This window comes from Anguilla rostrata, chromosome 11 (assembly GCF_018555375.3).
Source record: "Anguilla rostrata isolate EN2019 chromosome 11, ASM1855537v3, whole genome shotgun sequence".
Taxonomy (NCBI): domain Eukaryota; kingdom Metazoa; phylum Chordata; class Actinopteri; order Anguilliformes; family Anguillidae; genus Anguilla; species Anguilla rostrata.
Window position 1 is genome coordinate 29,839,959 of NC_057943.1, and position 21,577 is coordinate 29,861,535.

General features: G+C 42.7%; 2 protein-coding genes across 8 annotated transcripts; one reads left to right on the forward strand and one right to left on the reverse strand.

The window, feature by feature from the left end:
- Nucleotides 1-239: 239 nt before the first annotated feature.
- dnajc16 (DnaJ (Hsp40) homolog, subfamily C, member 16) lies at nt 240-11,408 on the reverse strand. Of its 6 annotated transcripts, none has more exons than XM_064299279.1 (15): nt 11,248-11,408; nt 10,441-10,619; nt 10,045-10,111; nt 9,486-9,816; nt 9,036-9,220; nt 8,764-8,868; nt 8,502-8,660; nt 7,588-7,718; nt 7,105-7,282; nt 6,399-6,581; nt 5,353-5,414; nt 4,853-4,933; nt 4,641-4,730; nt 3,870-4,040; nt 240-2,706 (listed from the first exon to the last, which is right to left on the reverse strand). In XM_064299279.1, the coding sequence occupies exons 2-15, from the start codon at nt 10,611-10,613 to the stop codon at nt 2,259-2,261; spliced, it is 2,364 nt and encodes a 787-aa protein (XP_064155349.1). In that variant the 5' UTR covers nt 10,614-10,619; nt 11,248-11,408; the 3' UTR covers nt 240-2,258. The 6 variants fall into 6 exon arrangements, with proteins under 6 accessions (XP_064155349.1, XP_064155344.1, XP_064155348.1 ...); XM_064299274.1 differs by having other exon boundaries at nt 5,353-5,429; XM_064299278.1 differs by having other exon boundaries at nt 5,353-5,429; nt 11,289-11,403.
- casp9 (caspase 9, apoptosis-related cysteine peptidase) lies at nt 11,408-20,077 on the forward strand. 2 transcript variants are annotated; one of them, XM_064299280.1, is made up of 11 exons: nt 11,408-11,542; nt 12,211-12,343; nt 13,071-13,269; nt 13,704-13,808; nt 14,409-14,467; nt 14,865-15,041; nt 15,226-15,315; nt 16,265-16,412; nt 17,206-17,394; nt 17,827-17,936; nt 18,821-20,077. In XM_064299280.1, the coding sequence occupies exons 2-11, from the start codon at nt 12,212-12,214 to the stop codon at nt 18,926-18,928; spliced, it is 1,317 nt and encodes a 438-aa protein (XP_064155350.1). In that variant the 5' UTR covers nt 11,408-11,542; nt 12,211; the 3' UTR covers nt 18,929-20,077. The 2 variants fall into 2 exon arrangements, with proteins under 2 accessions (XP_064155350.1, XP_064155351.1); XM_064299281.1 differs by lacking the exon at nt 11,408-11,542 and adding an exon at nt 11,579-11,739.
- The last annotated feature ends 1,500 nt before the right edge of the window (nt 20,078-21,577 follow it).

The following is a 21,577-nucleotide window of genomic DNA, read 5'->3' on the forward strand; positions in this document are numbered from 1 at the left end:
AGTTATGATGCTTTGTACCTGAGATCAGAGCTAAGCAATCTCAGAATCAGTTACTGATTAAAATGCCATATATATATATATATATATATATATATTTTTTTTTTTTTTTTTAATTAAACAAATTTATGTGCTTTAAAGCCATTCAGATGACTCATACATGTTTCAATCTTTCTTTGTAGGTTAAAAAACTTGTATGAACTGTTACTTATTGCATGCACAAAAAAAAAAAAATCAACAACTTTTTCATATGAACTGAAATATTTAATGCATGAATACAAATCAGCTGGAGCTGAGTTGACAGCAAATTCTAGAACACGGGGAAACATCCTGAATGACCTGGGTATAAACTGGCAGAGATCTGATGTTACAATATCTTGGCTGTATTCATATTACACATTACAGGCATGTAGCAGACGCTTTTATCCAGAGCGACTTACCAATCAATCCAATTCAGTTTATGTTAGGAAAGAATTAACATTGGCCAAGTCAACATGACTGTCATCAGAAGGCTTTTGTTCACAATTTTTTGAAAACAAGAATCAAACTAACTTATATAGGTTGTTACAATTGTTATTTTATCTTATTCTATGGGTAGACATAATTGAATGAACTTTGGTATTATTACGGTTCGATAATAAATAGTTTTGAAAATCCACCTTATTACAGTTACAGACAGTTAATGCAAAGAAAAATAAATATTTATAAACCACATCACAATTTATATATATGTACAATATTCACATATATTTGTTAGAAAACAATAGCCTGTATTTTCCCTCTACACAAGACAAAATTAGCATCTTAACGTCAGTCTTACTCAAAATAAGTTGCAATAAGGACGTTCCAGTATTTTCCTGCTCGGGTCACAAGCAATGGCTTAGAATGCCACTGGTCAGGATGTAAACCTGTTAAGCTGAATTTGGGACTGCACACATTTGCTTTCATACAAAGCAGGTTGTCCAAACCCTGTGCCCTGGTCTTAGAACAGCGGTGCTCTCCTGGGCACGCTCAGTCCATTCGACTGAAAAGTGAAGGGAAGCTCTTAATGGACGACTGTCACAGAGGAAGGGCCAGGTGCCAGACTAATGCCATTTCAAGTCAAATGGCAATGCACAGAGGAAGACTAATGAACTAGTGCTTTCTTGATTGCACCAGTGCACACAATGCAAGTTCAGCCTCCATAAATCTAGAACTCACAGCCAAGAGAATGGCATCATCTCTTGGCAGATTTCCAAGACTCATCGACATACAAAAATTGTGCCGGTTAATTTTGATTATTTACAAATCAAACACTCGTGTTAACAATTCACATAGCGATTATAAAGTCTAAATGCCTTAATATCAGTAACCACAAGAGACATATTTACAGAAAAATCTGGCAATAATAAAGATTACCATTTATATAGCGTAGGCTTAAGAGGTGTCACTGCTACATAATGCTACTGGTGAGGAGTTTTGAGTCCCATAAACTGGTTTTATAGTTTGAACAGAATACGCAGTTTGTAGGGAATATATTCACATGCTGCAGCACCGACACAATGCAAAGATCTTTCACATGCATTGACAGTACGGAAACAGGTACGGAGAGTGACCGAGTACTGAGCACATTATGTCACACTGATTAGTAAAAAGCACCAAGTAACATTACGATACGGCGAGAAACATGGAGGAGGCTAGCTAACTTGCACAAGCAAGAGACACAAATGGAGAAGCGGATTTGACTCGAGAGTCGAAGGCAGGCGATGGTTCTGTAAATCTGACTAGAGCTCAGACATGCGACTTAGTGCTGAAAAAATGAGATGGGTTAATAAATTGCAGGCCGTATAAATTGATAAGGGCTTCTGACTACTACTCACACTCACAGTGATTCAAGTTGTTATTCTAAACATCTATGCAGCAGCAGTTATGACTGACCATCAACAGAAAGACTGGCTATGAGGAGACCATTTAGAGGGGATCAAGGACATTTGCTCCAGATGGAGTTTGGGAGGGGTCTATAAAGCGATGAAGCACTATTGGCACCCATGACATCACCAGCGGGCAAGGGGACCGGCTATTTTCACAGCCCAAGATCCCAAGATCTCTCAGGGGTGCAGTGTGCCAAGACACCCTCCTCCTAAAAACCTATAGAGTCCAGGAGCCTCTGGCCTTCTCGACAGGATGCCCCAAAGCTCCCAAAGGGGAACTCTTGCCTGCACGCTGGGGGTAGAGTGAGGTACGGACTGGAATTCAACCCCCTGACGCAGGGGCGGTATGGTCTATTTGTTGGTGGTGATCTTCTCCAGGCTGGGCCAAGCAGGGATGTAGTAGCGGGGCAGGGTCCCCTCCATCAGCCTCTCCATCCACAGGCCCAGCCGGTCCAGTTTGTGGTGGATCTGGAGGGTAGAGGTGGAGCGGGAGCGGGGCACGGCCTTGCGGTGGTGCTGCTCCTCCCGGGAGCCTGACCTGGAGCGGCCCCCTCCGGCGCCCCCTTCCTCTTCGGAGGACTTGGCGTCCAGGTCCTCGCCGGTGTAGACGGGCCTGAAGAGGCAGAGGTACTTCTTGTGGCCGTTGAGGGCCAGCACGTAGCCCGTGTAGTCCGCCCTGTGGCTGGCCTCGTCCTCGTCCCCGTCCGCCGCGAGGGCCTCCGGGGCCACCTCCAGCAGTGCGTCCATCCACTCGCTGTGCTTGTCCACGTTCAAGAAGGAGAAGTGCAGGGTCAGGCTCCTGAAGGAGGGGTCAGATGTACAGAAAATCCCCATTGTTACTGAAAGTTTTTTGGGTTTTTTTTTGCTGGACACTTGATAATTCCTGCCTTATAACTTAAAAGTTCCAAGCTAAGGGTCAGTGATTTGAAGGGTTTCTGATTGACATTTCAGGCTATGTTCATGTTAACGATGACAAAGTTTAGGTAGCAGACAACAACGCTGAAAACTTCTGACGTAATTTACATAGTTACTGTACACACAGATCGCTTAGCATCATTGATAATGGTCATGTGCCATGCTTTTTACGCCACCAAGCAGATAAATGTATAACTTTGAAGGATAAAATTCAGCCCTACACTGAGACTTCTGTCATTTATTAAAGGTATGACAGATATGTTTGGTAACACAGGATTATTGAACAGGTTCACTTTGAACATTCAACAGAACAAGTAACATTAAAAATCAATTTTAATGGGCAAGTTTAATGGGTTATTGCTATTGATTGGGCTAGCTACAGTATACAGCCTCGTAGAATTGCGAGCAATAAAGGCTAACAACACATTAGCACTTCCTGTACATTTGATCACATCAGTGAAGAAAAAAAAAAACATCCAAACAATTCTTTTTGTGAAAAATGTATTGTGCTCACATGCAATCACTGCTATCAGTGATAATAATAATAATAATTGTGTATTGTAATTGTGTAATACATACTGTGGCGTGGTTTCCTTTTCATTCAGGAAGAACACAAATAAATTTTATGGTTATTCTTGCACTTGAGTAAACTCCAAGTGCCCTCAAGTTAACTACTGTAACAAAGGTAACTTCTGTCTAAATAGCAGTTGGGAGTGGCTGAAATAGGTTTTTCCATGGCCCACCACTAACACACCACAACACCAGCATCCACTGCTGCAACACACGATGCCAGCACGCATGCACACATGCGCACACACACACCACACACACGCACGCACACTCACCATGCATGCAACACCCTACCACCACGCAGCACACACAATCACACACACACACACACACACACACACGCACGCACACATGCACACACAGATGCATGCACACACACACACTCACACACGCACGCCCACATGCATGCATGCACGCACGCATTCACACACACTCGCACACACTCACACCCCGCAGGCACCCAACAGACAGGCTCACCCGGTGAAAGAGTACACCTCCTTGGCAAACTTGCTGAGCAGGACGTTCTTGGAGGCGTCGGTGAGGACGAGCACCACGTTGATGTGTCCCGGCCTCAGCTTCACCAGGTTGCTGGTGTATGTGATGTCCGTCAGCTCCGTCACCTCCACAAAGTTCTTCTTTGGAGGGCGACTGCAACAAGCGTGGAAACAAAATGGCGGCATTTCATGTACATGTACACCCATAGTACAGAGTACAACATGCCACATGTTAGTGGTGAGAAAGTAGGCCATACCATATATACAGATGGGGATCACTTAATCCCATAAGGGGCAATCAAATACCTTTTTGAATCAATGAAAGCTCACCACAGGAACACAATTTTATTGGTTACAATCTGTGAGTTATTCAAAGTGCATGATAGATGATAGATTTGGGGTTTAGAAACCTCCCTTCCACATCACTTCCATATAGAGTAGAGGTTTTTGTGAAGGAGAGCTAGTCATTTTTGCCTGTATTTCAACAGATAAAACTTAAATTGTTTAATTCTAATTTTAACTTCTACTTTTGGCATACTGTGTGGTAAAGTTTGATTATAGCACAGATGCTAGAAATGGTCCAAATGTTACAAATGAGGCACTTCTTTGGATTAATACAATACAAAAATGCATTTTAAACTGGTTAGCATTCAAGATTGTGTAAATCCAAGTTCAATAAAGTCCAAATTCCCCATTTCATCACATGCGAGATTAAAGTCATAAACGCAGAAGCAAAGTTCACGGTGCACCCTACCTTGATGTGCCTGCAGTGCTAGGCGACCCATTCTCAGACTTGGCTGCGTCTTTCGCCTTCGGTTTCGACTGCTTGTCTTCACCGGAGTCACTGAAATCAGACGTCAGCAGTGGAAAAATGAGAACCCCAGATCTTCTGCTGTACAATCTGATGTGAGATCCTTCCTCCCAACCCCCCCCCCCCCCCCCAACCCAAAAAAGCCCCAGACTCACCTGAAGGCCTGGATGATGACCGTGCCAAATAAGATGAACAACGCCGAGAATATCAGAGACAACAGGGGCATCATCTCGCGCCTAAACAAAAATATTCAATTTCAAGGAACGAGGGAAAACAGCCGTGTACAGAAATGTACTTCCATATTGAAAAATTACAGCACTAATACAATCGTAAAAAATATTTAATATTCTAAAAGTAGTACACACAGGCCTCTCAAACATGCTAACTAAAAGAGCTTCTGAAAGGGAAGACTAACAATTCATGCCCACCAGGAACTTCTTAAAAAATGGAAAAACTAAAACTACTCTTGGTTGGCAGATACCTTTAATCACAGGTGACTTCTTCTTATGATTTCCTAATGATACACATAGTTTGTAATCCAATTCTCCTTGATGGTCACTAGAGAAATTTTAAAGCGGGTGCTTTAAGTGTCCAAACTGCTATGCCTCACTTCCATCTGCTGGCTAATACGAGCAATGCAAGGACACAGACCTACCAGTTATTGTGCAGCAGATCGTCTCTGATTTGAATCAGGTAATCATAGGCTGTGTAGATCCACTGAATGAGAAACATCTGTAATTATTTTAAAAGAAAATGCAATGTCTTGTATGCATTTATGAAATGGACAGCAGCGTGTTTTTCATTATCACATTCCATTCACAGTTCATGTGATAGAAAAAACACAACATTCATTTCAGCTTTGGGTCTTTTCCTGTGGATTAAGCATCGTCATGCATTTTTGTTGTACTTTTGTACTCACCACGCAATATCCAAGCAATTGTTTCTCAACAAAAATCGCCTCTGGGAAATTCTCAGTGAAATTCCCTCTTGCACCAGTGCTGATCAATCACAGCCTCTAACTATTTCTGTCTAACCTCTCAGAGCATTATGGGAGCCTTTCTTTCTGTGGAAGACCCCCGGCATCCAGCAAGCCTGTCTGAAAAAGTGGACTCCGCTCTCGACATATTTTCCCTGCTAAGAGGAGAGAACCGTCTCCTGCTATTGGTTCAGTGGAGGAACTCAATGCAGGTTATCCAAGGATACCGGCTCTGACTCCAGGCAGCAAAAATCCTAGGACAATGCCACATCAGACCCATGACAAATTATAATCTCAACAAGAACTCACAAATTTTGCTGCATTTAATGCAGAACACGTTTAAATGTAACACTCACAAACGGTATGCGTGTTAAAATGTATGCATCATTGCATCCTGGTCAGCGCACAGTATACTAATAGTAAACTGTGTGGTGAGGCATAGGTCAAGCAACTCACTTAAGAAAATTATGACTTACCACTCGATTATTAGCTCATTAATATTAATTACCCAGGGGATTAGCTCATTAATATTAATTATCCAGGGGACCCCACATATGCAGTTTGGATTATGCAGTTCAAGTGGGACACTGGAGAGAGTGGGTACAGTCTTCCTGTGAATTCAGGAGCAGACAGTCACAGTATCTGAGCACTGCTGCAGCCCCCCCGCAGGGATCAGAAAATAGGACATGGCTCCCGAGAGGAGAGGAGAGGAGAGGCGGACTCACAGAGGCCAGCTCGTTGTTCAGCTCTGGCAGCGTGGCATCGTAGTTGAGGATTGAGGGGTCTTTCTGCAGCAGCTCCAGCTCTTCCAGAAGCTTCCGCTTGTCCTCCTCGCTGCCATTCCAGCCTCCCGTCACAGGCTTGTACAGCGCCTTCCCTGCCGCGTTCCGCCTCTCCAGGATTACCACCTATACGAGCACACACACACACAAAAATACACAGGCACACAAACACATACACACACATGCGCACGCACACATGCATACACACGCATACACAGACACATACACACATAAACATACACAAACACACACACGCATGCACCAGCACACACACAAACACACAAATACATACACATGCACACAAGCAGACACACACATACACACACACACACAAACTTATTTTAAACCTCAGAAGAGAGTGTAATTTTTTTATTATTTCAGAAAGTATGATGATTGTTTGTGATGACAGAGCTACCCAGGGCCCTAGGGCATGAAACTGTCACCTGGTCTTTGATTCACTGAAACCCTGTTACTGAACTGATTCTTCATTTGATTCATTGTGGAGAATTGTTGTCCACCACCCTCAGCCCTTGCATGTTTGAATAGGAAATTCCATGTGCTTTTTTCAGTGTTGAGCTGTAACTCGGTTTCCCCTTCAAGAGGAAATTAAACGTGGTAGATTTCGGTAAGATAAGTACAGGGGTCTGACCTGAGGCGGGGCGATGTCTCTGCTCTTCAGCAGGGTCTCACACAGGGACTGCTGCTGCCTCTGGTAGACGTAGGTGAACCTCAGGACCTCCTTGGTGTTAGAGGAGGCCAAGGAGAGGAAGGCCTTGTTCCCTGCAGTGAAGGACTCCTCTTCTCCAGTGATTAGCAACACGCAGTACCTGTTAGACAGCAAGTATACTAAAATATTGACCCTTGACAATCAAAGGACGCTTGACAGGAATTTTTCACATTTCAGCATTCAGCATTCATTGAGCCCGTGTATAACAAGATTATCTGAAAATCCAAATACCATTTACTTTTTCTTTACCTCTATCCATGTGAACTGGGTTTGGAAGAGTTTTAGCAAAATTTTATCAGTGAATTAATAGCTGGATTGGCCTTCGGTTGAACATAGGAAGCAGTCAGATTCAATGCATGGTGACTTTGAAGGGAAGAAGGAAACTGAAAAATACAGATGCCTTACTTCCTCCTTCGGTGGAACTGCTTCACAGGACAGAGCTCGTCGAACAGTTTCTGGTTCACCAATCGAGGCGCAAGGAGGAACTTGTTATTGGAAATGAACTCATCGATGATTTGCTTCTTCATCCCTTTAGCCTGAGAGAGCAATCAATGTACTGCAATTAATAGGTAGCATAGTACTGTAATAGTATAATTAATGTCTGGGAGGAGCATAATCTTTCTTTAATGTCAAATATTTTTCAGAGCACAGAACTAAAAAAAGTGAATTTATACACCACATAATCCAAAACTGCATCCTAAGAGTGTCACAATCCTGTACTGTACTTTAAAAAAAAAATTGTTTATGGTTTCCCCCTTTTTCTCAAAATCTGGAATGCCCGATCATTCTCTGCTGCACACCCACCATCAATTTGGGACAGTGCAGACAAGCATGTTATCAAACTTCAGTCAGAACACTTTATGTGCAGCTTAACTTAACAAGCACTATGTGGGAGCCCAATTGACCAGCAGGGGTAATTGGTGAGGTATAAAAAACTGACATCCTGGCCAGTTGAATCCCTCCCTTCCTGGATGATGCCATGGCTAATTATGCATCCCCCTGCCAGGCTGCCAGTCAGTTGGCATTGGCATAGTCTGGATTCTATACCAGACCGTTGAGCATATCCACAGTATTGCAGGCACAGTCAGCTACACCAAGTATACATTTAATTATGTAATTAAAGTTTTGGATAGAGTGAATACTAGAAGCATCTCCATTACTCTTGAATCACAGCCAGACAAAATCAACAGATGTCCTCTCCAGTGGCATTACTGGCTTCTCAAAGAACACTTCCAAATCAATACGTCTTTAACAACCCAAACATCAAAGGGTGCTGAAGTAAAAGAGCCCCTATTGGCAGGTAAGGAACAAAGCCATACCTGTATGATGTCAGCTGGCTTGTCTGTGTTCTCCTTGAAGACCAGCATAGTCGGGGCGTAGGTGTTGATGTTGAACTGCCTCAGAAGGTTGGCCGTCTCCGACAGACCCTGGTCCACATACCCAAACTCCAAGTAGTCCTTGAAGGCGAATGCGGTCAGCTGAGGACGGCCAGGACATATTAGAATGTTGTTTCAATACAGGACCACAGTTAATAATTGTTGAAAAAGATTCACGGCTGATAATGGACTCCAATATGTTCACCTTGAACAGGAGAGGGACCACGGGCACTTGATCAAACAGCAGCACGTGGGGCTTGTTCTGCTCATGCCAGCTGTTCAAGAACTCCTTGTCATTCCTGTCGGTGACCTAAAGCAAATATTCCATATGTTACAACCAGAGAAAGGAAATGACCAACACGCGGCCGAGGGCATATTTTACCATGGTTTGACTCAAAGCCAGCAAAAGTGGCCCAATAAAGTGTGCCATAAGTATAATCATTCCTCGTTCGTAAAAGCCAGCGCGGTTTGACTCACCTTCTCTACGAGTCTCTGTGGAAGTAAATCCTCAACAAACTGCTTCAGGTGCTCCCTGACCACAGCGTAGTGGAAGAAAGTGGCTTTGCCATTGATCACCCCCAAAATGGAGGGCGTGCGGTGAGCTCCAAGGTGATTGGCCAACCGCCGCTCGTAGCCAACGTCCACCACACCAATGCCCACCCCTGTCAAGGACAGGTAGTTGTCACCGACCCGTAAAATAAAGCATTCAAATCTGTATTCATAAAGCACATGGGACTACCCTTATCCAATTTTCCCTTCTCTAAACTGAAAGCCTGCGGGAATCCTTCCAGAATCAGTAACAAAAAAAAATCTACTTTTCAACCAGCTTGGCAAAGATACAGACTGAATTTTTAAGCCCAGTTTAAACAAAAGAAAAAAGGCAATATTTTGAGTGAGTGAATGCTTTATGAATAGAAACCTCCATACCCAAGGCCTCCAGCTCCTGCACTGTCTCCTTCCAAACGGGCTCGATGTGGATGCAGCTGAAACACCAGTCAGACGTGATCTTTATCAAATATGGCCGTCTGAAACTGTCTGGCACCACTTCGCTGACATACTGGTTGTAATGCAGCGTGTATTTGCTGTCCGCAGGATCGCGGTTCCCCTTGTTGTTGAAGGGGAAGTGGAAGAAGGACTCATCAAAGTAGAAACCGTTGTGGAAATGACGGTAGCCCTGCTGCGGCTGGCCGTACTGCTGGTTCTCATCCACCTGCCCATAACGGTCATAGTTTGCCCTTTTCTCCTCGTTGGATAAGACCTGAGGCATTTGTGGGGAGACATTTGAATAATTCAGCTTCCTGTAACCAACGGTCAACTAGACACAGGACACAACCAAGATATGAAAATCAAGTTGATTCAAGGGACACTTTTTAAAGACAATTTTCACCTCATTTCATCATGTTGCATGTGACTGTTATACCTTCAATGTTACACATTCGGTATTAATTTAGACATTGACACACTCACACATAAATAAGGAAGTCACCTCGTAAGATTTGGTAATCTTGATAAACATATCCTCAGCCTCTGGATTTTTGTTCTTGTCCGGATGCCTTCAAGGGAAGAAAATAAACAGTTCTTAATTCCTCATGCATACTATGTGCATGCTATGCCAGGAAAGCTGAACAGACTAACCAGAAGAAAAGTAAAATAAGCTTGTCTGTAGGTCAGAAACAGAGTTTAACATACTTCTTGGCTAATTTTAAGCAATACTTAGGTGCATGAACCTGATCCAGTTCTGAATTTTACAGCCTTTCTCACACAAAGTGTATATTTACAGGTTTAGCACGAGTAAGATAAAATGAATTAGTGAAACCAACAAGAATGAAAGTCTGCTGTAAGACAGAAAAAATGAGTGAATGTACAGAAGATGGAAGCTCACCATTCTTTAGCAAGCTGCTTGTATACTTTCTTGATGTCTGCTAGACTGCTGCTCTTGGACACTCCAAGAACTTTATAAGGGTCAAACTCGGAAGCAGACTTCACCAGCGCGCTCAACAGAACCAGGTAAAGAGTCACTACAGACACACACCGCCCCCTTGAGCAGGCCTTCATCTTTGACTGGAAAGTAGAGCAGTGAGAAACATGTGAACATGTGGGAACTTCTCCCTGTAAGCCAAGGTTGTACATAGACAGGGAATTAGGCAACGGTAGTACAACCACAGCATGATAAAGTGTTTTAAACCTTGCAGAGACAATAACCAAATACATAGCATAGCAGAAATGTATTACACGGGGTAGCTAAATCCCAGAAAAACAACATCTGTTTCAGATTTAGCTATCGACAGATTCATTTTAATGCTTCCATTGGCAAAATAACTAGCGAGCAAGCATTGCATAGTGAGTGGAGTAGGGGCTGGCGAATACAGCGCTGTGTAGCCACATTGCCTTGGTAAAGACTTGCGAGATATCTAGCATTCTAACTATTACTGCTTATAAAATGGCAACATCAACGATGCTTCCATGCTAGATTGACTGATCGAGCAATGGGACACCCACACAGTTGACAGGCAAACGACCATTACAATTAAAATGAGTGTTGGATCTTCTTAATAACGAGCAATACACTAAACCAGAATGTGTACCGTTAGCTCGCTGGTCAATTCCCCAGATGTGTAAACGAATGAATTCCTCCCATCCTCAATAGTACTAGCTATTGCTACCTCATGTATGATGAATTCAAACGCACCTCAAGAAAATCGCGAAATCAGGCGGTCCAGATCACCATACCGTAATGCGGCGTTTTCACCCAGACTGTCTTAATTTAAATCCTTATTCATAAATAATCCTAGGCGCTTTCACACAGCAACAACAAACAGACCGGCGATTCAGCTGGTGCCCGATTCCGTTTGCGCTGCAGTTCGCTCAGTGTGTCACGCTAAAGCGTCAATACGCTGGGTGACGCTGGGCGTGTCTTCAGTACAATAACAAGGAAGAGAACCCGAATGACTTCATCAAACTGATGAAACCTACGGGAGAACAGGGTAATGTCTGAATTAGAACTCACGATAACTTTGTTTCGACAGAATTGAGTTAGCGTAGCGGTTAACTTCAATAATTACACCTGTGTGAAGTGTTGTCGTTAGTGTATGTAATATCTTGTCAGAAGCCGGTCGGTCGCTGTTATTTTGCCAGCTAAGCAGCCACACGAGGAAGTACTGTTTCAGTCATTTATAAAGTGGTTAGTGTTTTGTTAGCTGGGTAGCATTGCTGTATTAACAGAGTATACAAAATTACCTTGAATTATTATAGTTGTCGTAGTAGTTTACTTGCTGCGTCGCTTGTTTGGAAGAAGCCTTAAGATATTTTGCTTTAGATCGTCTGAGCTTTTCCATGTAATTAATTATATATATATATTTTTTAATAAAGTCATATTTCTCAAGTATTTGGAAGGTTGTCCATGCCTGATTTTGGGCTATTTAAATTATGGTAGACATCGTTTGATCAGTCTCTGCTTACGCTGTATTAAACGTATAATGTGTAGTGTTGTGATACTGAAAGTTTAGCTCAAGAGTTGTTCATTTAACCATAATAGGTGTGTGCTGAATTCATGTTCCGGAAGCCAGTGCAATGCCCGGTCAGTCTTTGCCTCTCTATCTACTTAAGTGACTTTGATAAATTCAAATTAGGCGCTTCTTCTTTCCGTTCACAGAATGGACGCCAGGCACAGGAAAATTCTTCAGAGCAATCGACTGAATCTCGTCCGGGAGCTGGACCCGTCCCAGCTATACGATGGACTGCTGTCGAGAGGGGTTTTTACCCAGGACATCATAGATGAAATACAGGTAGGGGCTGAGTCGCGCCGAACTCTTGTGTCGGCCTTCCAAGAGCCGTAGTTATTGTTAAAGTTAGTAGATTTTCACATCTATTGTGCATAATTTGGTGTGGACAGGCATCTGAGAAATTAGGTGGCAGTATCCTAAACAAGTGTACAGACAATATACTTAATTTGTCCAGTGTTCAACTAAACAATATTTAAGCCGGGTACATTTTTTGGACTTAGATTTAGGGATTTTTTCTGTTAGAGGTTACACACATTTGAAGAACTTTTGGATAAAAACGTCTGCCAGATATATGTAATGTAAGAACCTGAATGAAATGTGGCAAGATGGAGAAATACAGAGGGCAGGTTATCTGAACAAATGTAGGAAAACATTAGTCACGGTCATTGTGCTTTGAAATATGACATGTTTAGTTGCTGTTTAAACATTTTGCTTGTAACTTTGCACCATTTAGATAATGATAATCTGGTACACTGACAGCATTATCAGAATTATTCTTTTTTTCTTTTTACGGGTGTACTGTGAATAATATGGCTTTTTTACATTTGAAATTTTTTGTTAAGATTCAAATGTTCATGGCTGTAACACAGTGCTTTACAGAAGTTCTGTAATATAACAAAAAGTTAACTCAGAGTGAAACAGGAAGTGTAAGGCTGAATATTTCAGAAAAGTTAAAGGAGAAAAAGTTAACACAATGTTAAAACAGGGATATAATGTATCGTACGTGCAGATTGCCAGAACCCGTCGGGACCAGGCCAGGGAGCTCGTGAGGAACCTGGAGATGCGCGGGAGCCGGGCCTTCCCAGCATTCCTGGAGTGTCTCCAGGAGACCGGTCAGGAACACGTGGTGCACTTCCTACTGAATGGGGACGCGCCCAGGCCGCCTGTGCCCACGCCCCTGCGGCCTACTCTCCTGCCTGTGCCCCTTGGTGAGTACCAGCTCATTCTTTTCCTTCACTCTTTGTCATTGGTGTTGTGCACCAAAATTGCAGAGAATGGCCAGACATGTGGCGCAGTCCATAGGTTGGTCGACTCTGTTACCCTCTCCACTACCCTTTCCCTCAGGGCTCGACACTAACATTTTCTCCAAGGAGCTCATGTGCTCCTAAGTTGAAAAATCTAGGAGCACGCTAATGCATCCCAATTAATCCATGTGCTGCTAAATTATTTTCCAGTTAGCACATGTCAGTTTTCAGAAGCAAATGCTCCTTAAATGGGAGCACTGTAGCCCTGTCCCTACCTGAATAAAGCAGAACATAAATAAATAAAAATGGAGGGCTGCAAAAACAAACTGCAGAGATTTTTTTATTATAAGCATTTTTTGTTTGCTTATTTCAATTTTTGCTCCATCCTTGTTTGACAGATAAAACCAAGAATGGTAACAAACCTGATAAACGTGACTCCACCCCTCAACAAAATCAACAAGAGACTATGCATTCCACAACAGTAGATCCTCTTCCTTCACCATGTAAGTGATCAATTGTCATATCATTTCAGTGAATATGCGCTGTACATCCTAGTTTATAACTACACTGAGGAACTGCTTGTGTGTAAGACACCTCAAGGCTAGTCTCTTTAAGCAGCCCCGTCATACACAGAGGAGATGCTGTAGCCCCCTCTGAAATTTTGGAAGAGGGTGGGCATGCATGCACTCTACTTGAAATGCACGAGATCGGCTGCTGCTTATTTGCAGTTACAGTTCACAAGTTACAGTAAGCTGGCTCCTGACTGGCCAGAAGGGGTGAACTCGAGCATTATGAAATATGGAAGTTTCGCCAAATGAAATCCCTCCCGAACTACAGCCAATTATGCACTAGAGTTAAGCTCCCACAGACATGGGTTGGAGGAGGACATTTAATGTGCAGCTGCTGTAGCTGTCCAGATTACATACCATGCGATGGGGACAACACAGTATAGCTGTGCCTTAAGGATTTGACACACAGCAGCACTGTATAGCCCTGTGTATTTACATAATTATTGAATACAGAGTACAAATGAAAATTTCCAGCCTCCAGGAATGTGGTACATTTTATGTAGTCACTTTTTCCGACCCCATGTTTCTTTTCAGATCCAGAAAACATATTATCCCCTAGGCCAATGGGAAGACCTAGAAGTGACAGTATCCAGGTAATGTAGCCTGCTCATGGGTTAGTTCATAACTGGCATTATTACCTGTTGTCTATTTGCTTATGAATTAATCCAGAACAGTGGCAAGATTTCCTCTATGGACCACTAGAAAAAATTTCAAAGTGCCTTACAAGCAGTAACATACTTTCAATAATGGTTGTGCTCGTTTGTTTGAGCAAAGCTAGTTTTAACAAAAACGCAAATTAGCTAGCTGTACGTTACTAATGTTCATGAAAACAGCGTTCCACATTTGACATACAGCATAGCCATGAATATCTGACACCACACGCTAAGGTGTTAATTACTCATAAGATGAGGCCACTCGCATGAAACCTAGACTGTAGACTCTATGTCTAAGCGGTCTTATGGAAACAGGATTACTTTAATGCGCTTTCAGAACTACAAGATGGATGCCAGCCCATGTGGGCTCTGCCTGATCGTAAACAATGTGGATTTTGAACCCGAGTCTGAACTGAGTAGTCGTAAGGGGTCAGACGTAGATTGTGACCGGCTGGAGAAACGATTCAAGTCCCTCAACTTTGTCGTCACTGTCAAGAGGAACCTCAAACAAAAGGTAAAAATTTGTCAGCTTCCGTTGCATGGTAACATGGTGGACATTGGAGCTACCCTAACATCTCTGAATGACGATTGATTAATCGATTATTGTCTTGTTGAATTACAGCTATTTACAGCTAAGTTTTGTAAATCTTTTTTGTTCTGGATCTGGAAGTGAAGTCATTGTTTTTTGTTCAATGCAGCAAATAAAGCAAGAACTGTCAAGCCTCTCAAAGAAGGATCACTCAAAATATGACTGCTGTGTGGTCATCATCCTGTCACATGGCACTGAGGTATTACCCCTAATGTTAATTTCCTGTGAGACACGCGCCATTCAGGTCCATATTTCTTGAACAAATTTTCAGCACTTGACACCACCATTGATTATTTTAAACATTGTGAGCTATTTTTTTCATCTTGTATGCAACCTGTGTGCATTTCATGACTTGAGGGTAGGAATAGCAGTGAAGACTACGATATAGTATTTGTTATTAGTTTACCCGTATTTGTTTCCCACATTTCAAAGCCCAATTGTATTCATAAGTCTTGTTGCTGGAGCCCCGTCGGTCAGCTCATGTGCAAGCATGCACTCTCCTCCAGAAAGGGGGATGTAAGTTTCTTCTGCTTCTGTTCACTCATTAGTTCACCTCTTGAGCATGCAGTGATGTTGAGTGGGAGGAGGCCACTTCATGCTTCTACAGACAGGCTGTGGGTGCCCAGTTGTCCAGAGGGCTCTTAAAGAGGACTGACAGTACAGAACTGTGTTTTGTTTGGGTACATATACAGGACAAAGGCACACTTTTTTTAGTAGCATTGCATACTGGGAAAAAATATTGACGGCTTTCAGCTGGGGTTTCCCGTGGCAGCATGGGGGGGGAGGGGGGGTGAAGGCAGTTTTTGTCATTTCTGGGAACAGCTGCTTGTTGCTTGCGTAGCTCTTTAATTTTTATTAAGAATACTCTTTATTATAATTGATCGTTGTTTCCCAGACACTGTGTCTGTGGGCGGGATCCAAACCCTGAAAAGACGGGAGCCTCAGGCAGGCATGGCGGCTGGCTAGGGTTCAGCACAGCCCTGGGCCCTGACCTCATTTTCTTATTTAAAAAAAAATTCTTAAAAAAAAAAAAAAAAAAACAGTCTACCCCCTAACAAGTGATGAGACAAGGAAATGCTTACCCTGATGCATTTCACAGGTTTTCACCCCCTTGTCTGACAAAGCTCCTCTGTGTTATGTGTCTCCAGGCCAGTCACAGTCGTTTCCCTGGTGCCGTGCATGGAGTGGACGGGCCTTCGGTCCCCGTCCAGAACATCACCAGCTACCTGAACGGCCAGCATTGCCCCTCCCTGCAGGGCAAGCCCAAGCTCTTCTTCATCCAGGCCTGTGGTGGCGGTAAGTGACACACAGCCTGCATGCAGAGACGTGTTAATAATGGGCGGCTTCTCCTGCCTCTCTTTTAACCCTATGAGGTGTGAGATCATAAACGCCATTAGAATGTTGTTAACTTAACATTCTAATGCTGATGCAACAACTGCTACTGGAAATTGAAAGCAGTAGAGTTCTAGAACACTGACTTAGAATTTTGAAAAAATGTTCCAAAGCAAACTTACTCTTCAAAGGTTTCACTGGGAAGTTGTGTCAGGGCAGGGCAAAAGCGAAGAGATGTACACAGAGAGTTGTCAACATGTGGAACAGCTTGCCAGGTCATGTGGCAGAGGCACAGTACTGAATGCTCTTCGGTCTGCAGGTATACTGTATGAGCAGCACAGTTGGTTGAATAACCTGTTCCCATCATTACATATTCATATGGTGTTTTCGTGGTCTTATCAGTGACAATAAATCTGTGGAGAGATGAAGCCTTGAGATCTAAGAATTTTTAGATCCAACAGCTTTGAACACCAAAGTCAAGAGATTTATTGACGCATAGCTGCTGCTAACATGAATGCATGAACGTCTGTTGAAAGTTGAATTTGATTCCAGTCAGATTCTCGCAAAGCAACTTTCAGTTTCCCTTCAGTCACTTTACTGATACCTGTTCTGCTGCTGGCTGAAACTGAGTTACGTGGTTTAAGCCACTACCGTATTTGCTCACTGCACTGATTGTGTTCTCAGAAGTGACAGTTCTCTGTTAGCAGCGGAAGCGGTGATAGATAGGCCTCTGGTCTGAAGCTGCGTGTGATTTCAGTTGAGAAGGACACCGGGTTCGAGGTCTCTCCCGATGAGTTCCAGCCCTCGGCGGGGGGTGTGGATGACCAGACCGACGCCCTTCCAATGTCCTCCAGCAGCGACTCTCTCAGCTTCTCGGACGAGGTGGACGCCCGGACCTCACTGCCTACGCCCAGTGACATCCTGGTGTCCTACTCCACCTTCCCAGGTGTGTGTGTGTGTGTGTGTGTGTGGGGTATGAGGTGTATTATGGCTATCTTGTCTTTCACTTACTTAACAAGTGCAGGTAGCACACTACACTTGAGCAACAGAGACCATAACTGGCAGCTGTTAAGGACCCCATTCAATAAAAATCATAATAGTCATATTATTCATACAGAAAACAAAGACTGTTTTATTCGGTTGAGGTTTTAAAATTTTAAGATCTTGAAAGCAACAAAGTTCTTATTCTGCTGACCTCAAGAGTATTTTGAATGTGGAACTTGAGGTGAATATCCATACAGTATGGACCACAGTTCTCCAAGGAAAAGTGCTTAACCGGGTTACAAACGTAGATCTTGTAGTGTTTCTCCACAGCAAGGATTTTTTTAAGTGTGGGTGGAGCTGAGCTGAGCCTGTTGCCTTGGTTACGGTTGTACAGGCTATGTGTCTTGGCGAGACACGCAGACCGGCTCCTGGTACGTGGAAACCCTGGTTCGCGTCCTGGAGGAAAGTGCAGCGATGAACGACCTGGCCACCATGCTGATGATGGTGAGAACCACACGCCTCACTTCGTCCAGCAGACTGTCTTCTTACCAGCTTCCCTGCTGTCATGTGTTTCAGTGCGTCTTCAGTGGGACCCTGTGCGTATGCTGGTTTACCTTTCAGCCATTATTACCGCCTCTGAATTGTAACAAGCTTTTTGTCATTGTTTAGTGGACATTTAATGTCTTTTGAAAGATTTACCCCACATTAGGCTACATTATGTCAGAACTATGTTTGAATGTCATGGAGAATGAATGTCCCTTATTAACACCCCAGGATTTTAATCAGTCAGATCAACTGATGCTTTCATTTTGTGTGATGTGCTTTATGACAAATGTAGTTATATTATATGACAGGTGTATCCAGTAGGGTCATAATTACAAAAATTACATACATAAGGAAAGCATTATGGAACCTTAAAGAGACTAAAAAAACTGCTTTATGTAGTGGGTTCCCAGGGCGTAGTTTGAACTATACTGAACTATTTGCTCTGCCTTGCAGCTTTGCTGCAAACACACTACAGTCTTAACACTGTTTATGAAAATGTAAAATTAAAAATTAACAACAGCAATAAACAACTACTTGATCAATGTCAAATTAATCACCTTGCTTCAAGGTGCATTTCACATACCACTGGATGGAGACAAGAAAAGCGAATTGTCGCTTGTTGCCCAGTGTAGCGCTTGCCAGTGTAGCGCTTGCCAGACCTTGTGAGAACATTGCTTTGAAAAAGAAGCTCCTTCCCCCACAGAATGTGGTACAGTTGAGAGTGAGTGTGAGAGTGAGACAGATGAGAGTGACATGGAAGAGAGTGATACTGATCTACAGCAAAGTGCTGTATTTCATCATTGAAATGGTGTTTCATGTCTGTAAAAATTATGTTTGCCCAGGTCAACAACGAGGTCTCCCAAATTTCCGCCAAAGGCCTCTACAAACAGATGCCCGGGTCCTTCAACTTCCTACGCAAGCTTTTTTACTTCCAGACTCCTCCCCAGTGACAGGGTCTAACTTCGCCCCAGTGACAGAGTCTGACTCCACCCCAGTGACAATGTTAAGCTGACTTTCACTCAGGTTCCCCATAAGGACAATCAAGACTCGACTCCTCTCCCTGTCTGTCTTGTGTGCACCGTGCTTTATTCATTTTCATTGTCTAACTATTTCCTTTGGTCCGTTTGAACCTCGTAATTCACATGAAAACACGAGTTGTGCTCAGCTAGTGCTCATTTAGGGAACAGTATACCTCAAATCTGGTACAAAAATGTGTGTTTTGGCAAAAAAAAAAGTGATTTGCAGATAAAAAGAACTGAATTATAATTTGTACTGCAGTGAAAGGTTGAGCATTATAAATGAACATATGACGTCAAACAATAGGAAAATGATCTGTAATAGACCATGTGAATAACGGTGAACTATACGTGGAGGCTTACTGCAATAATGTTAATCCTCATCTTTCAGAGGCATTTTCTTGTTTAGCTTATAAAAAAATAAGTATTTCACAGTTTTTCACAAATTTTTATTAAAAATAGGTGCGTATGAGGGGGAAAACCCACTAAAAGTTATATGAGGAAACCTCTACACACGGTTAGCAATTTCACATTTATTTTCAGTCAAAAATCAATGTCAGGCCATTGTTCTCTGAGCATTGCACCTTTTCACTGAACAACCAACATGAGCTTAGCTATTTTGGTCTTGCATGATCTTTAAGGTGTTTAAGACATTGCACAGTAAAATGTTCAGTGTTAAATGAATTCTTACAGAGTACGTATGGTACTCTGTTAGAGTTGAATTAACACTGGAAAATTTATTTTGTGAAAACAACATTAGCATAAATGTTTCATCATGCTTAAGGGAAAAGCTTTTTGCAATTAGATTTGTCACCAATATGGGACATAAACTGTGTTAATGATACATTTTATGTATTGTGCATATCGGGCATAAACTCTGTCTAAATAGAAATTTGAAATTGGGAAATAGCTGTTTTTACGCTGATTATTTTGTGACTATTTGACTATTTTTAACCGAACTTCTCCAGCTTTGGAATGTTTTGTGAAATGAATTGTAAAAAAAATTTGTACATTGAACATGATTCAAAAATCGTTTTTTTATTGCATCATGTTTTCAATATTAAATTCCATTTAAAAAAATCACTACTGGATGTGCTCTTTCCTCACTGTATTCTCATGAAGGAGGGGACATTATTTGGCATGTGCAGAGTGGTGACTCAGAGAAGAACATTCCCGCTCTTCTGCTATATTTCGCCCCCTCACTTAAGCCCAAGTGTGTATTACTGTGGTCCTCTTCTGACCCGGGGCCTTTATACGGCAGATGTTGCCAAGCAACGAGACCCAGGAGGGCAGAAATGTTCTTTTTTCATTTGAGTAGTGGCCAGCTCAGTACCAGGGGTGTTAGTGCACAGCTGCACAATCCGTTCCATTGATTTTATTCGCTGCACACGTGCAAACATTTAATGTCACTGGGCAGGTCAAAGGCAGCTACATATGTAGTTTTTAATAAAGGGGTTCGCTGCTAGCATTGTCAAACCTCAGAATGCCAGCCATCTTGTGAAACCCATAAAACACCTTTTGTTTTCATTTTTTTTAATCATAAAATGCATCCAATCAATCCAAAAAATGATTTTGCTAATTTTTAGTTGGACAGTCTTGTCCAGCAGATGGCAGTCATGTTGTTCTGTAATTGAAGGCTCAATGTGACAGAAACTCAATTTGGGTCAAACAGCAGATTTTCTCAGCTGTCAGAATATGCACCATAACAGTTTTTTGCCCCCTCATGAATTAAAGGTTATCTGACTCATTTTCAGTCTGAAAATGCAAGGCCGGTATTTCACCATAAACTGCCTGATCTAAATATAATTTCGCAAATAATACATTTATATACTTTCGGTGAGTTGGTAAACCGCTCGAGTGTTTGTTGTATAGCCCAGATCGCCCTTAACGAATAACAAACGTGTTCATGTTTTTCGGGTCGAGTATTCGGCGTCACTGCTGAGCGCCTTTTAATCTGGACCGCATAGCCTCTGCCGTTTTGCATCTAAATAAAGGCCTTTTTGAGAGACTTGCCACAGAGAGAGTCCTTCAATCACGCCATTGTGGTCTTGAAGTCAGCCTGTACAAAGCCTTCGAAGGATCCCTCAGTTCTGGGTCGGGAGCCAGCCAAAGCGGTGGAAACAGATAACTGGACTGGAAAGAAGCGTTCCCGCAAAGCGAACGAGCAGCAAGCGTCACTACAAGCGAAGCCTAGCCGAGCTTCCGGGTAACGTTCTCTTTATGTGCCAATGTAACATTTTGACAGCCGACAAAACGCTACTCGTTCTCAGACAACGTAATTCAGGCACTTCTGTCCCTGTATGTCGGTTTGGTTATCTGTGTTGTTGAAAATTCGCCCTGGATCTGGAGGAAGTATTTAATTTTAGAATTTCTTTTCTCTCTGACAGCAGAGTTTTAATAAGTAGCCTAACATAGGCTACTGAAGTCAAACCATACGTAGTGTTTGCAAGACTCAGTGGTCAGATTGACCATAGGTTTGTTTTAAGCATTTTTAAGACTTAAGCACTGAGATAAAAGTGGGTCACTGGATCATTTAGGTGGCAAGTGAAAATGCTGTGATACAGGTCCTTGATAGCAAGATGG

Coding starts and splice junctions, on each gene's coding strand:
- casp9 (XM_064299280.1), top strand. CDS start 12,212: ATGGACGCCAGGCACAGGAAAATTCTTCAGAGCAATCGACTGAATCTC. Junction 13,809..14,408: donor AGATCCTCTTCCTTCACCAT/GTAAGTGATCAA, acceptor GTTTCTTTTCAG/ATCCAGAAAACATATTATCC. Junction 17,937..18,820: donor TGGCCACCATGCTGATGATG/GTGAGAACCACA, acceptor ATGTTTGCCCAG/GTCAACAACGAGGTCTCCCA.
- dnajc16 (XM_064299274.1), bottom strand. CDS start 10,613: ATGAAGGCCTGCTCAAGGGGGCGGTGTGTGTCTGTAGTGACTCTTTAC. Junction 10,112..10,440: donor AAGCAGCTTGCTAAAGAATG/GTGAGCTTCCAT, acceptor CTTCCCTTGAAG/GCATCCGGACAAGAACAAAA. Junction 4,934..5,352: donor GATCTGCTGCACAATAACTG/GTAGGTCTGTGT, acceptor ATTTTTGTTTAG/GCGCGAGATGATGCCCCTGT.